The sequence below is a fragment of the Ovis canadensis genome, chromosome 2 (assembly GCF_042477335.2).
Source record: "Ovis canadensis isolate MfBH-ARS-UI-01 breed Bighorn chromosome 2, ARS-UI_OviCan_v2, whole genome shotgun sequence".
Classification (NCBI taxonomy): domain Eukaryota; kingdom Metazoa; phylum Chordata; class Mammalia; order Artiodactyla; family Bovidae; genus Ovis; species Ovis canadensis.
In genome coordinates, this window is record NC_091246.1 from 75,510,161 (window position 1) to 75,523,821 (window position 13,661).

Below are 13,661 nucleotides of genomic sequence, written 5' to 3' on the forward strand. Positions count from 1 at the left end.
GAAGCGACTTAGCTTCAGCAGCAGGGAGTCTGTTGGAGTGACGTCATACCTTCTGCTGGGCCTGGTTGTGGCGCATAGAGGAAAATTCCACTAACACTGTCCCCGCAAGCTCCCCACAGTGACTTCATGGTCCCAGGCAGAGGCTCTTCTGCCCCCATGGAGCCATCTTTACCTTACCCTTCTGTGCCTCCATTTTCCAGTCCCTTTTCAGTCTAGTCACTTGGTAAGGGTCTTTGGGCTGGTCCCCGCTCGGGCACCAGTTGCAGAGACTCCAGACCCATTTCTGATGCTAATTAAAGTGTTTCAGGGGGAATTCTGAATTTGCGGGGAGAGATAACAGATGCCTCCATTTCAGATTCTAATTTTAATTCAGTCAAGGGTACAGAAACTAATCAGAAGGGGGAGACCATGCAGGCAGAGGAGGGCCGAGTGCCTCAATGTGGCACCTCTCCAGCACACCGTTCCCTAGTGGGCTGCCCCGTTGTGACTGGCTGCTGCTGTGTCGAAGCAGAACTGTGGTTTGCTACCACATAGTTGCTCTATGTAAGGGGTTTACATTTCCATTCTGGAAGGATTTACTTGTATCAGTCTGGGCCTTTCCATTTAAGGAAAAATGCGCGCGCACCTGGCTCTTGAATCAGACTCATGATCAACAAGGCCACACTGTTATCTGGGGGCAGAAAGCAGAGTCAATTCCCAGTGACTCAGAACAATATCTCTGCCTTTAAGTATAGCATTTCTCCAGACTCTAATTTCTTGTCCTTTATCCTTTAATCTGGTTGGGTTAAAAAACAAACAAACGTTATTTCAAATTTCCTGGAAGCATCCAAAAGCATTTGAAAAATGTTAGTACATAAGTTATATGGGATGCCTTATTTATTTTACAGACAGACAGTGCTTGCTCCTAAGGGCCCAAAGAGCCCCTGAAATAACTCTGAAGCCATGTTGGCTGCTGAGGCCTTAATTGTATTGATGTAAATGTTAGCAGTCACCCTCTGTGGAGCCCTGATTTCCAGGAGATCTCTTGTTCAACAGCCTTGGCTATCTTCTCTCTCAAAAATGTGGGAAAGAAAAATTTTGCCTGAACTTTTTATTTAGCTTTGTAAAACTGCAAAATGATCCTGACTTAAAAAAGAAAAATTCAGGAAAAATCTGCATCTTGGTTACAGGAGTTTTTTGGTGTTTATCACTAAAGCAGATTCATCAGAACCCCCAGGAAGTACTTGTCATGTTGTATTTCCTACTTGGCCATCTTATCCCCAACCCCCTGCCCCGAAGTGCATCATGGGACCAGGGACCAGTCAGCCAATCTACTGCAGGAGGGGCAAGCGCAGGAAGGACTGTTTACATGGGACCATTGATACTTGACAACTTCACGGACCACACATACTGAGGGAAATCAAGTCTTGCACTCTTAAGAACCACTTATCTGGTTACATTTTTTAGCATAGGTAAGGTGTGTGTCTATATGAAACACTTGCTCTGCTTTTCACAGAATTATTTCCTCCGGAAATTTTAAGCTTTTCAGCAATTTAATACTCTTTAAAAAAAATGATTAGGGCATGCATTATTGTCTGATAGCTTGTTAAGAAAATTAAGTAGTGACACTAATCCCATATTTTAACATTGGTATTACAGTGAAGCACTGTGGATACAGTAGAGAAATATAAATGGAATGTGTCAGCAGACACACAACAGCAAAGAGAATTTGACATTCCAACATCTTGTAAAGCATAAGAGGCAGGATTTTCAATTCCTTCATGTAGAAAACAGTAATTAGATGCCATAGTCATAATGAAATCCATAGATACTGACACAGTGTAATGAAACTATAGTTTAATGAGTATTAACTGCAAGCAGTGGAAAAGGCACTTACATAAGTTTCATCATTTTTTATCTAAAGGGCTACTCTAGGTCTGTGTTCTTTGTCCACATTCACAGAGCAGGATGTGTAAAGCTCTAAGTTAACTAGAAGGGCCTCTTGAGGGCTCTTGGCAGGAAGCCAGTCAGCCTGGGGCTACCCCATCTCTCTGTCCCACCCTCCCACAGAGTGTTGGTAGCCATCTTGGGATCTGAGCTGTTTTTCGCATGCAAATCAATCCTTCTTCCCTTTCTAAGTGAAAGGGATGGTTTCTTGGCCATTCCTTATCTGAAGCTGACTTTGTTTTCGCAGTGAGATTGCATGCATCTCTCTGTCTTCTTCTCCCACACTGGGTGTAGTGGATCTGTGAAATTATAGAGTAGTATATGAAGGAACATAAGAGATTTCTTTTTCTACAATTTTTTTTTCAATAGAATATTCTTTTAGTTTTTCTTTCAGCCATTCCTGTGCTGACCTGGCACTCAGAAGCTTTTTCTTGGGGCAAGAGGGAGGGTTGAAATGAAATCTCATTTCTTTGTGGGCATCGAACGTCCTTGTGAGTTGTTTTCCGTTGTGTTTGTCCTTCCTTGAGTGTTATGTAGGCCTTTTCGTCAGGTTTGTCCCCATTTTCTCATATATTTCTCAAGAATTGGAAGAAAATTAACAATTTGCAAACCCTTACATTAAACAACTTTTAATTGTATCTTAAAATCTGTTGTATTGTATCTTTATCATGTATTTGGAATAAAGAAGCATCCTTAATAGATGCTAAGAAGCAGCTTTGGCTGAGGCTGCAGGAACCACAGAGGTTAGCATTAGATGTTGTTGGATGGGACACGAGGGCCATAGGCAGGGGGCTGGGAAAGGAGGGTTGCTGCCTGGGAGCCTCTCAGTCTTTCCCCTCCCAATCCTGCCTCCACTGGAGCCCACACAGCACTCTTTCAAGCACAGTGCTGGGCACAGAGAGACATTTAATTAACACTTGGTAGACTGACAGATGGATATTAGCTTGCTTAATTAATAGTGGATGTTAAAGGCCTTGTGGATTTGTCCCCTTTGATTAACATCCTTGAGCCCACGTGGCAGAATCTGCACTGCTCCTGCTGCGGTTGTGATGAGCGGTAGGAAGCTTTTGGCTGACTTCTCCACTGCTCCTCTGGCTGTTTCTCCTGCGATTTTCAAGGAAGCTTAGGAAGCTTGCACATGTTCATTCGCAACCTCTCTCTACCTCTCTCTCTCTCCCCCTCCCTTTCTGTCTGATGCTCATGGAAGTAGTGTGCCTGTATAGAGTCAGAATTGACTATGCCACCCTGATTTTCTCTTGTGTTCAAGGTGACTGTCATTTTTCGTTCAGAGCAGCATATTGAGGTAGATGAGGTAAATAAAACTAATAGTAGCTAATATTGTTATAATGCCTGTTATAGTTTATTGAACACTTGCACTGGCAGCACGTTGCCTCTTTTGGGCCACACCATAACCCTTTGTTGCAGGTTTTTCTAATTGTATCCATTCTACAGGCGATGAAATGGAACTTCACAGAGGTTCAGCAGTCATTAAAGTTCCAGAAATTCCCTGTCTCCAAAGTCAGAGCATGTGGTGCGTCATTGAGATGGTGCTGATTTGGCTACACGTTTCCAGTTTGAGGTCGTGGCTTGAATTAGCTTTCATGGCTTCATTATTTACCTAGGCTTCCTTCTTGGTGACACAGAACAATTATTAAGCCCTTTAATTAATCTGTTTTGCTTTAGGTCACCTTGTTAAGAAAATCTTTTCGTCTCTTTTAGCTATTTTTAACCCAGTTACCCACTGTAATTGAGATCCAAAAATCTTTATGGGTAGGAGAACTGTGTAGTAATGCCCCATGTCCCTTGCTTCTCTCTGTTGAAAACATCCCATCTGAGGTCATTTTTAAAAGTTACAGTACCTCATAAATGAATACCTTCTCTCCTCATTTCTCCTAAATTATAATTCATTCCAACATTGTTTATATATTTTAGGTTCTTTGCATTTTCACATAGAATTTAAACACACACATAGCCTACTATGAATGATTGAGAGTTTGTTGAATCTATAGTCCCCTCCCCAACCCCCTAGTTTTATAGTCAGACCCAAGGAGCCTGAAGAGCATGTGAAATATAAAAGCCCAAGGCAGAGCTTCTGGCGCCAGGCATCCAGGGACTCACATACTCTCTAGCAGCTAATGAGATTGGAAATGAGTTAGCAAGAGCTCACATCAGATTCCATCTCAGTGGTAGACACTCCACCTCCAGCTCCACCAGTCCAACTGATGGGAACTTTCCTCTCTGCTCTTTATAAAGTATGTTATTGAAACTATTCAGAATGGAAAGCAGGTGTTGCCTGCCTGTTGAGAGTTTCCTACATTAACACAGTGAAGCCTCTGAAGATGTTTCTCCCATCCCAGTCCCCTTCACTTAGCTGGTGAACAAGACTACCACCTCTGAGGTGAGCTAATGACTCAAACGGAAAATAATTCATGTTTGTTTTTTTTTCCCCTCCGTTTCTTCCACAGCCTGTTAGTTATAACTTCTACAGACGTTAAACTGAATAAGGCCTTAAATCTGCTGGGAAACTGCTTACCACCATTTCCCACTGTATTATATGTTGTGCTTAAAAACCCATGAGGAATCAAGTACACGTGAACAAATAGACATATCGAAAATTAAATACTTGTGACATTTTTATGAGCCTGCATGTGCATTTGTGCTATAAGAGCAATTATTTCTTCATGAAGCTCCAGGGAGTTAGGTTTTTCTGGGTTAAATATTTTTACCTAGCTCTTATAATTTTACAAAGAAACTTTTCACTGTTACAAGGCACATTTAGATGAGTGATTTTTGCTTTGTAAGTTTGGTGAAAGAATAATAGTTTGTATTAATTTATTACTCTGATACCTGTAGGACTTTTTATAAAATGGATACCTTGAAAAAATATAATAACATCTCACATGTTATTAATTCATAGAAATTAGGGAGTAATAATAAAGTTGAGAAGGTAAAAGGGTTATTGGATATATATGGAAATGTGCATTTTGGCCTGTTCATGGAATAGGTTGCTAAGCTTTTTCCTTCACCTCTCCAGTCTTACTGATTGAATGATGGATGTACCTATGAGAGGTACCTATGTGTACCTCTACATATACTATTTTATTTGGATTTGTACCCTTTATTAACATCATTATACAGATGGAGGACAAACCTAGGGATTTTCCTAAGATGACATTGCTGCCGGTGACTCATCTCATCACATGGATGGTGGGTGACCCTCCTTCAGGGTGTGAACACACATCCACCTTCCCAGGTCCGATAAGAGAAGACCCTTCTTGCCAAGGATAGAAATCGTCCTTCCTCTACCACACAGGACTCCTTGCCAAGCGATCACTGCAAAGGTCATATTTGAACTAACTCCTCTCTGCTCTCTGTCAGAAACTCACTGGGGAGAAATGATATTGACTATTGGAGAATACAGTATATATTTCAATGTCAGTACTTAAGTTAGATTCCTGTTCCAGTTTAGGTCACCCCCAAATTACTCATTTTAGGGTCCATAACTTCAGTCTTCACAGAGATGTCTTCATGGAGTTTCATTTTACTGCTATATCCATTTATTGACAGTTTATACAAGCAGCATATATAATAATGTTGTTTTATAAGGTTGTTGTTAAAAGGTTGAGCGCTGTGCCTTTAAATAGATAATATCCTTTGAACAGTTTAGTATCGAGAAATTTGTCTGTGAGAGCATGTGGGGAAAAATTGAAAATTTCTTTCTAAATTCTAGCTCCAGTTTAATGATGCTATCAGTTTTGAGCATAGGCAGAGATGGATTAGCAGTTTCTGTGACTCTGTCCACAATGGAGATCACATTACCTTTGGGAAAGAGATCTCAAAATATTACTTATGCCCATTGCATCTTTGAAATTAGGATATTAATAGTTGTTATTAGACCTGCCACTAGGTATTAGAATTTAATACATTGTTAAAGAAGTATATATACCACAAATTTGTTTTTTCAGTATTATTTCAGTGTAATTTGGGGGGGGGGGTGGCTCATCTTGTGTTTTATTTTATGCATTTAAGAAAATTATTCTGAGTAGGGATCCAGAGGTTCACAAGTTAACTGAGGGGGTCCATGGCAGCAAACACACCATTTGCAGCAGCCTTCTGGGCACGTGTGTATATGGGGCCTCCTGGCCCCCTTAGGCCTGGTTCAGATGATCAAAAGGCTGTGGTGACAATTATAAGAAATACAGTTGACTCTTGAACAACATAAGTTTGAACTGTGCAGGTCCACTTATATGTGGATTTTTTTTCAATAAGTATAATACCTGTATTTTCATTTTATAGATCTTTAAATTAACTAAATATGGAGAAAAGTTTGTGTTTGATTAGGGATCTCTGTATATGGCATCAAGAGTCCTCATTCTGTCCAAACTGTTTCAGCTTCCTGCTCTTGGTTGAGTCATGTATTAATTCCTTCATTTTTGAGGCAGAGAGAACAATGTGCAATTTTTTGACTGTGCAGGGGATGGGGGTGCCCCTAACCCCTGTGTTGTTCAGGGGACAACTGTATATAACAGAAACTACAAAGAGGTATATAAAGAACCAAACAGATAAAATCCCATTATCTAGGGTTATATATGGCCAACAGTTTAGTGTATTATTTTCTTAGTAGATTTGATCCTGCATGGGTCCACTTATACATGGATTTTTTTTCCGTCAATACATATTGAATTCTATACAGTCCATAATTGGTCAAATCTGTAGACTTGAGTGCTGACTGTAAAGTTATATATGAGTTTTCAGCTGTGTGTGAGGGGGTCAGCACCTCTAACCTTGATGTTGTTCAAGTGTCACTCTATTCTTTTTTCTTAGTTGTGTGTGTGACAAACCATCACAAAACTTAGTGGCTTTAAGCAACAACTCTTTAGCTACTGATTCTGCTTTTTTTGTTGTTCAGTCGTGTCTAACTCTTTGCAACCCCATGGGCTGCAGCATGCCAGGCTTCCCTGTCCTTCACTATCTCCTGGAGTTCGCTCAAACTCATGTCCATTGAGTTGACGATGCCATCCAACCATCTCATCCTCTTTTGTCCCTATTTCCTCATGCCCTCCATCTTTCCCAGCATCAGCTGTCATCAGTGAAGGCTGGACTCAGCTGGGGAGTTCTTGTGTTTCAGACTGGTTGCCTCATCCATCTGTGGTCAGCTGAAGAACTGCTTGTCTTCTTTTGGCTGGGTTCTCTCATATGTGTAGGGCCTCATCTCTGGTCAGGGTGGTCTCTCATCAGCCAGCAGGAGGGTAGCTCGAGTTTCTTCATAGGACAGAATCTGTGGAGAGGGCAGGCATGTGAAGAGGCTTTGAATATGCATACCATTACTTCTGTTGTATTCTTTTGGCCAAAGCAGGTTAAGCCAGAAGACTAGCTGAGATCTGAGGGTTGGGGAAGTAGACTCCAGCCTTTGGTGGGAGGAGCTGCAAAGTCACATTTCAGAGGATGTGTGCAAACAGGAAGGAGTGAAGGTTTGTGAGCGTTTTTGCAGTTTGCTGCAGTGTATATGTGTGAGTGCATATGCGGTTACATGTTCTGCATTTTTCATCTCCAGATAGGCTCCAAATCAAAGTTGCTTATTTGACTCTGTGATTATCCTGGGGAGATTAAACAAAGTGTCTCAAATGGTATGTAGAACAGAAGAGGCAGTCGATAAATAAATTAGAAAAGAACAGAAGGAAATGTAACTTCTTTAGGCAACTGCTCGAATTCCTTTCCTGTCACTTCCTAGTTGGTTTTATTTCTCCTCTGATGTCTTTCCACGTGTATTCCCCTGGTTGATGATACCGACACATGTACTCGTGATGGGAGAGCACCTGGTTCTGGGCCCCTCTTCAGCCTCTCACCAGCTTTGAGATCTTGGAAAAGTCACTCAACCTGTACCTCAGTGACTTCATCTATTTAATGAGAATGGTGATGGACAAGGAGTCCTGGCGTGCTGCGATTCATGGGGTCGCAAAGAGACACGACTGAGCGACTGAACTGAACTGAACAACTACAGAGTTATTGCTAGAGTTTAATTAAGTCATGAGTGTGGACATGTGTTGGTAACATCTGTGTTTTTTGTCCTAGTAACTCTTTGATGCTTTTGTAGAATGTCTATAACAATTTCTTAGTTAACATTTTCTTTTCACGTCCCTAGAATTTTGAACTGTTTCTATCTTTTTAAAAAGAGAAGTTGAGTTCTTTTTTCCAATTAAAGCACTGTTCATTTCTGCATAGTGTATGTTAAAGAAAATTTGACTTTAACAATCTTAGCCTGTGCAGTTATCTTCAAACACCATAATCTGATGGAGCCCCTTCCATAATGTCCGTCTTCTCCGATGAGTAATGACATTCTTAACATCAATAGATTCTTAGGCTTTTCTGACAGGAAGTAATTTTGAGTATGTATAATCAGTTATAGGATATGCTTGTCAATAAATTTTTCCTGCAAAAATAAATCAGAAGTCATATCAAAATAGCATTATGAAAAAAATCTGTTTTCTTTAATACTTCCCATGAATGGTCAGTCATGCTTGAGGCTTAAAATTTTTTTTATTTAGATGAAGGCAGTTTATTTAATTTGTGTGCTGGCCATCTTTCCAGCTAGCCAGTTTGCATAAATTTCATGTCCTAGCAGGAAAAAAAAAATAGTTGTGGTCTAGAATCAACCTTTTCTCTGTCAAGTCTCTGTAATTTTTCTTTACCCTTGATTGGCTGCTTCCACTTCCCAGACCCTGTGAATTTCACCATAAACCTTTATTACCACCCCCTACCCACACACATGCCTAGCTACCCTAACAAAGAGGAACTTCTTCCTAAAACTCCCCTGTGTTTCTTTTTGCTCTTTTCTGGACAGTGAGTAATTAGAATCAATCTTCTCCCATTTAAAAAATATGTCTGTACCTGTCCTCGTAGATCATTTATTTAGTTTTTTTTTTTTCTATTTATTTTTCCATTCATTCATTCATTGTTTATCTGGCAGCAACAGTGTTGCTTGCCATGGATAAAAAGACAAATCGGTCCTGGCGCTGACCCATGGATTTTGCCCTGTTACAGGAGGGATAGTCAGTGAAAGTGACATTTGACCAGAGCCTTAAGAGAGTTGTAAACAAAGGCTTTGAGGGTCTTGAGGGTGGAGGGAGGAGACCACATTATTTATGCCTTCCTTCCTAAGGACCACAGCCATGTGCCCCCTTTTGACAAGAATTAGAGTCATAAGAGGATGAGGCGAAGAGCAGAGCAGTGATGATTTAGAGCTGGCTTGAGCCTTGTCATGAGGAACCGTGCACTGTCGTGCATGCCAGTTACTGGGGTACTGTAGGGAAGAGTGGTTTATTTACCTGGGGCTAGGGTCTCGTATATAGTCTCTTATAATGAAGCCACTTAACAGTTGCTGAGAACTAATTGCTTGTGAGTCTAGACATTTTATGTACTTATTATTATTTTATAGCAGATCTTTAATATAAGTATTACTGTTCCTTCTGCAGATGAACAAATTGAGGCTGATAAAGGTTATGTAACATCCCTATGATCACATAGTTAGTATGAAGCTGAGCTTATAATTCAAATCCAAAACATTCTTTCCTTAGAGGGTGAGTTCCAATTTTAATAAAATATGCATGCATGAAGAAACTAATATCATAGTAAAATACACTGCATGCCATTCTGACTATGAGTGTTTTTAAGGCCGTTTGACAAAGAGGGACAGCGTTTGAAAAAAATACACTGCCAACATAAAGCCCCCTTTGGCCTTAATCCAGGTCACTCAGAGCCACTGTGTTATGAACTTCACCTCCTACAGGCAGTTATAACCAATACAATTTTAGGAAGCATTCATAGGCTTAATTTCAGAGTTCCAGAATTCTACAAACTGTGCCTTCACTCAAATTTATTATTACATCTAAGTTGCTCTCTTGCTTTGAAAGGTTAGATATATTTAAAATGGTTGGACAGAGGAATGAAGTAGGAATCTAGGGAGTTATTTTGGCATATGTAAGGTACTGTGGCCCAGCTGTTAAAGATTTCTGCTTCAAGCACAGTGTGCTTAAATCACTACAGGCTCCTTCCTCTTGTGCTTTGGCAAAACGTTTACACACCTAACTACACCTAAAGTCAGAGAAAAATTTTCCAGCCAACCTAGCAATCAGTAGGGAATGATTTCAAGGAAGAAAAATATCCTTTTATTTGGTTAGGCATGTGAGAAACTAGATGGCAGAGCTCACTCTGCAAAGAGGGGACCTTTAGGAACATGTCTGGGAGAGTTAGCCTTCGGTCCAAACCATGAGCATCTTTGTCTGTAGTTCTGTACTCCAGGCCCTCATCTCCCACCTGGACATGGCCCTTCTCCCCTTGGAGTCACCTGGACCTGGATCATCTTTCTTCTGTACTTAAACCTCTCAGTGGCTCCCTTAGGCCCACAGGGTAACGTCCAAACGTCTTAGAATGGTGTGAGAGCTGCCCTAACTTCCCCCTCTGCCCCATAGCCTGACCTCTCGGCCACAGGCCATTTCTAAACTCTTCTTTCTCCTGCTTCCCCTCCCATACGAGGCAGGATCCCTTGCAGTTCTCAGAATAGAGTGGGCTGTTTCCTGCTTCTAGGCTTTTGCTAACGCCCTTACTGGTTCCCTAATTCTGCCTGTGAGTATGAAGACATGCTAGAATATCATCAGTTTTGAGTCGTGCCACCTGTAAGATGACTTTATAGCACATACCTGTGTAGGCCTATTCCGGGGAATGGGAATCAAGTCTTAGAGGTTTTGGTTGGAGTCCAGAGCACCAGGGGAGGTGCTTGGTGTCCACTGAACAGCAGCACGACTGTTGAAGGAACCAGTGAATCAGTGACTCTCTGGGCATTTCTTCTTTGGTTTCTAGAAGGAAACGTTTAAGCATAGCACTTTATCTGTTTCCTACAAGGTGTTTTAGCTTTTTTTGAAATTCAAGGAAAAAAAAAGTAAAGGCTCTAATTAAACCAAGATTCTGAATTGACACTTTATTTCCCAATGATGTTATAAATAGCCCTGCCAGAAGACACTGGGTTAATGAATCCTGGCTTTCTGTAGGTTATGGATGACATGTCAGACTACTGTTGGTATCTTGGGGATTATGAGACTGTGCCTTCTAGGGCCCATTTAGCAACGGTGCTGGGCCTTCCCAAGTGCCTGATTCAGGAGCCCCCTAGTGAGTCAAAGCTTGTGGCATCAACAGTCAGGTTGATGAATGAGACTTGGAGATAGGGAGTAAAAGGGACTGAGCAGACCTCCTTGTAAGATGGTGACTCCCCTCTGCACCTGGCAGGAATGAGGTTTTTGTGAGTTTCTAATGGGAGCAACAGCCTTATTCTGAAAAATAAATTGCAAACAAATAGAAAGCCCCAAATACAGCAAGCTAAAATGTCTGGAGTGCTTACCATGAGCCTAGAATTCTGCCAAGCATTTTCCCGAAGCATTTATCCTGAAGTCTTCTACTTCATAGCATGGTATATACTGAGACCTAGTCCCTGGTTTTTCTTGGTTATATGTATGTACATGTATGTATGTATGTATGTATGAAAGTGTGTGCATGTGTATGTATGTGTGTATGTATGTATATATATTTACACACATCCACACATTTCTTTGCTCTGACTTCTGAAGGGGTCAGGAAGCAAAGATGCCTTTGTAGTAATAAGCACACCTAAGCACCTGGATCTTATCCTCTAATATCACTGCCCACAAAAATGACCCACGTTCCTCTGGGAAATGCTAATTCCAGGGCTGAGGCAAGATGATCTTGAGACTCTTATGAGGCCAGAAAGGAAGGAACTGCTAAAAAATAAAAGGACGTCTTAAGGGACATAGGAAACAGATTGAAGAGGCTTCTACTGGCCAAATCTGGGATAATCTGAGCACCGAAATAACTGACTGTAGTATGAATTATAAACAATTGTGAAGGAGGAGTTAATAATCCCATACTGATGACGGATGGATGGATGGATGTGGGGAGAGTAGGAGGTTTTTGCTTAATAACTACCAGGCACCAACCAGTAAACGTGGAGGGAGTACTGGAGCAGGAAAAGTGAGCGTATCATCCCCATCATAGTAAAACTGGATCAAGCAAGATTCATCAATGGATGCTATCTAAGCAGAAGTGTGGAGGAGCAGGATATTTGTGTGCCATTTAAGGCTCTCCCACAGATTGCTTATTAGCTAGAAGGGAAAAATAGTGATTACAAAGTGGAAAAATTGGACTGCTCTTTGACCAGGATCAGAGTTAATATCACCATTGAAAGGCAGATAAACATCTGCCTCCAGATGTGGTTTCTTGAGAAGCTGACAGCGTTGTCTGTGTGGTATTCTGGCCAGGAATGTATATCAGACTCTAATCATGAGGAAACATCAGCCAGATACTCTGTTGAAAAAACAGGGGCAGGGAGAGCTGGATCCTTCAAAAGTATCATGATCATATAAAGGCTGTGGAGATGTTCCAGGTTACGGGGGTCAAAAGGACTTGGCAGCTAAATGCAGTACCTGATTTGAGACTGGATCCTGTACATAAAGAAAAATTGGAATATGCGTCATCAATTAAAGGATGGCATCCATGTTAAATTTATTAAAGTTAGTAACTGTGCTGTGGTTATGTAAAGGAAAATCTCTGTATAAAATATACTCTGATGTATTTAGGCATAAAAGCCCATGATTTATGGTTTGGGCATAAATGCATACACACATACAATAATATATATATCACACATACAGTTATAAAATATATATATATATAATTGTATGTGTGTATGCATTTAAACATATATATGCATATATGTGTATGCATATATATAAAAACACATGTATTTATATGTGTGTGTATATACAGTTTAATTTACATATATAGAAGGAAATGGCAACCCACTCCAGTATTCTTGCCTGGAAAACCCCTTGAACAGAGGATCCTGTTGGGCTACAGTCCGTGGGGTCACAAAGAGTCGGACATGACTTACAAACTAAAACAACAACATACACACTTTAATATGCATATTTAAAGATATATGTATATATACACACATGTAAGATAGAGAATGTGCAAAAACATGGGAAATGTTAAAAATAACAATAAATAACCACAGATGAATCTTGAGTAAAGGGTCAAAGAGTATGTTTATGTTTTGTTTTCATATTCTTACAACTTTTAAGTTTGAAATTATCCCCCAGTAAAAGGTCTAAAAGTTAAAAGTATATATCATGATCATACTAATGATTATCTTCTAAATAAATATTTCTTCTATTTGCTGTCCTCTCTGCTGTTTCTTTTCTCTCCTCTTCTTCTGCTCCATCCTTAGAAATCCAAGGCTGGTGAGAAGGGCATCTCCGTGGGGCAGACGGTCATCACGAAGCATCGGAATACCCGGTACTACAGCTGCAGGGTTATCGCCGTGACGGCGCAGACCTTCTATGAGGTTGTATTTGATGACGGCTCCTTCAGCAGGGACACCTTCCCTGAGGATATTGTGGTGAGTAAGGCTCTGGGTGCCTGCTCCCCAGCTTGTTTTCTGCGTGACTAAACTAGCTGAACCTCTCAGGAATCTTCATCTTGGTTCTTGGTGTAGCTCATTTCATTTAATATTCAGTTCAGGTGTTCTCTTCCCCCACCACAATCCTTGGAAATGTTGTTTTCTAGGAGGTTCCTTAGCCATCATTATTCTAAATAGTAGGTGAATTTAGACTCATCTTCCCAGATTCTTTTAACTAAATGAGAAGCGTATGTGGCCAGAAACAAAA

General features: G+C 40.7%; 1 protein-coding gene across 2 annotated transcripts in view; it reads left to right on the top strand.

Annotated features, from left to right (window-relative positions):
- Positions 1 to 13,661, top strand: part of KDM4C (lysine demethylase 4C) — a 404,611-nt gene that overhangs the window by 342,834 nt on the left and 48,116 nt on the right. For both annotated transcript variants that reach the window (XM_069574114.1, XM_069574115.1), the window contains one exon: positions 13,223 to 13,393. In XM_069574114.1, the coding sequence (XP_069430215.1) occupies positions 13,223 to 13,393 (171 nt within the window). The remainder of the gene's footprint in view (positions 1 to 13,222; positions 13,394 to 13,661) is intronic.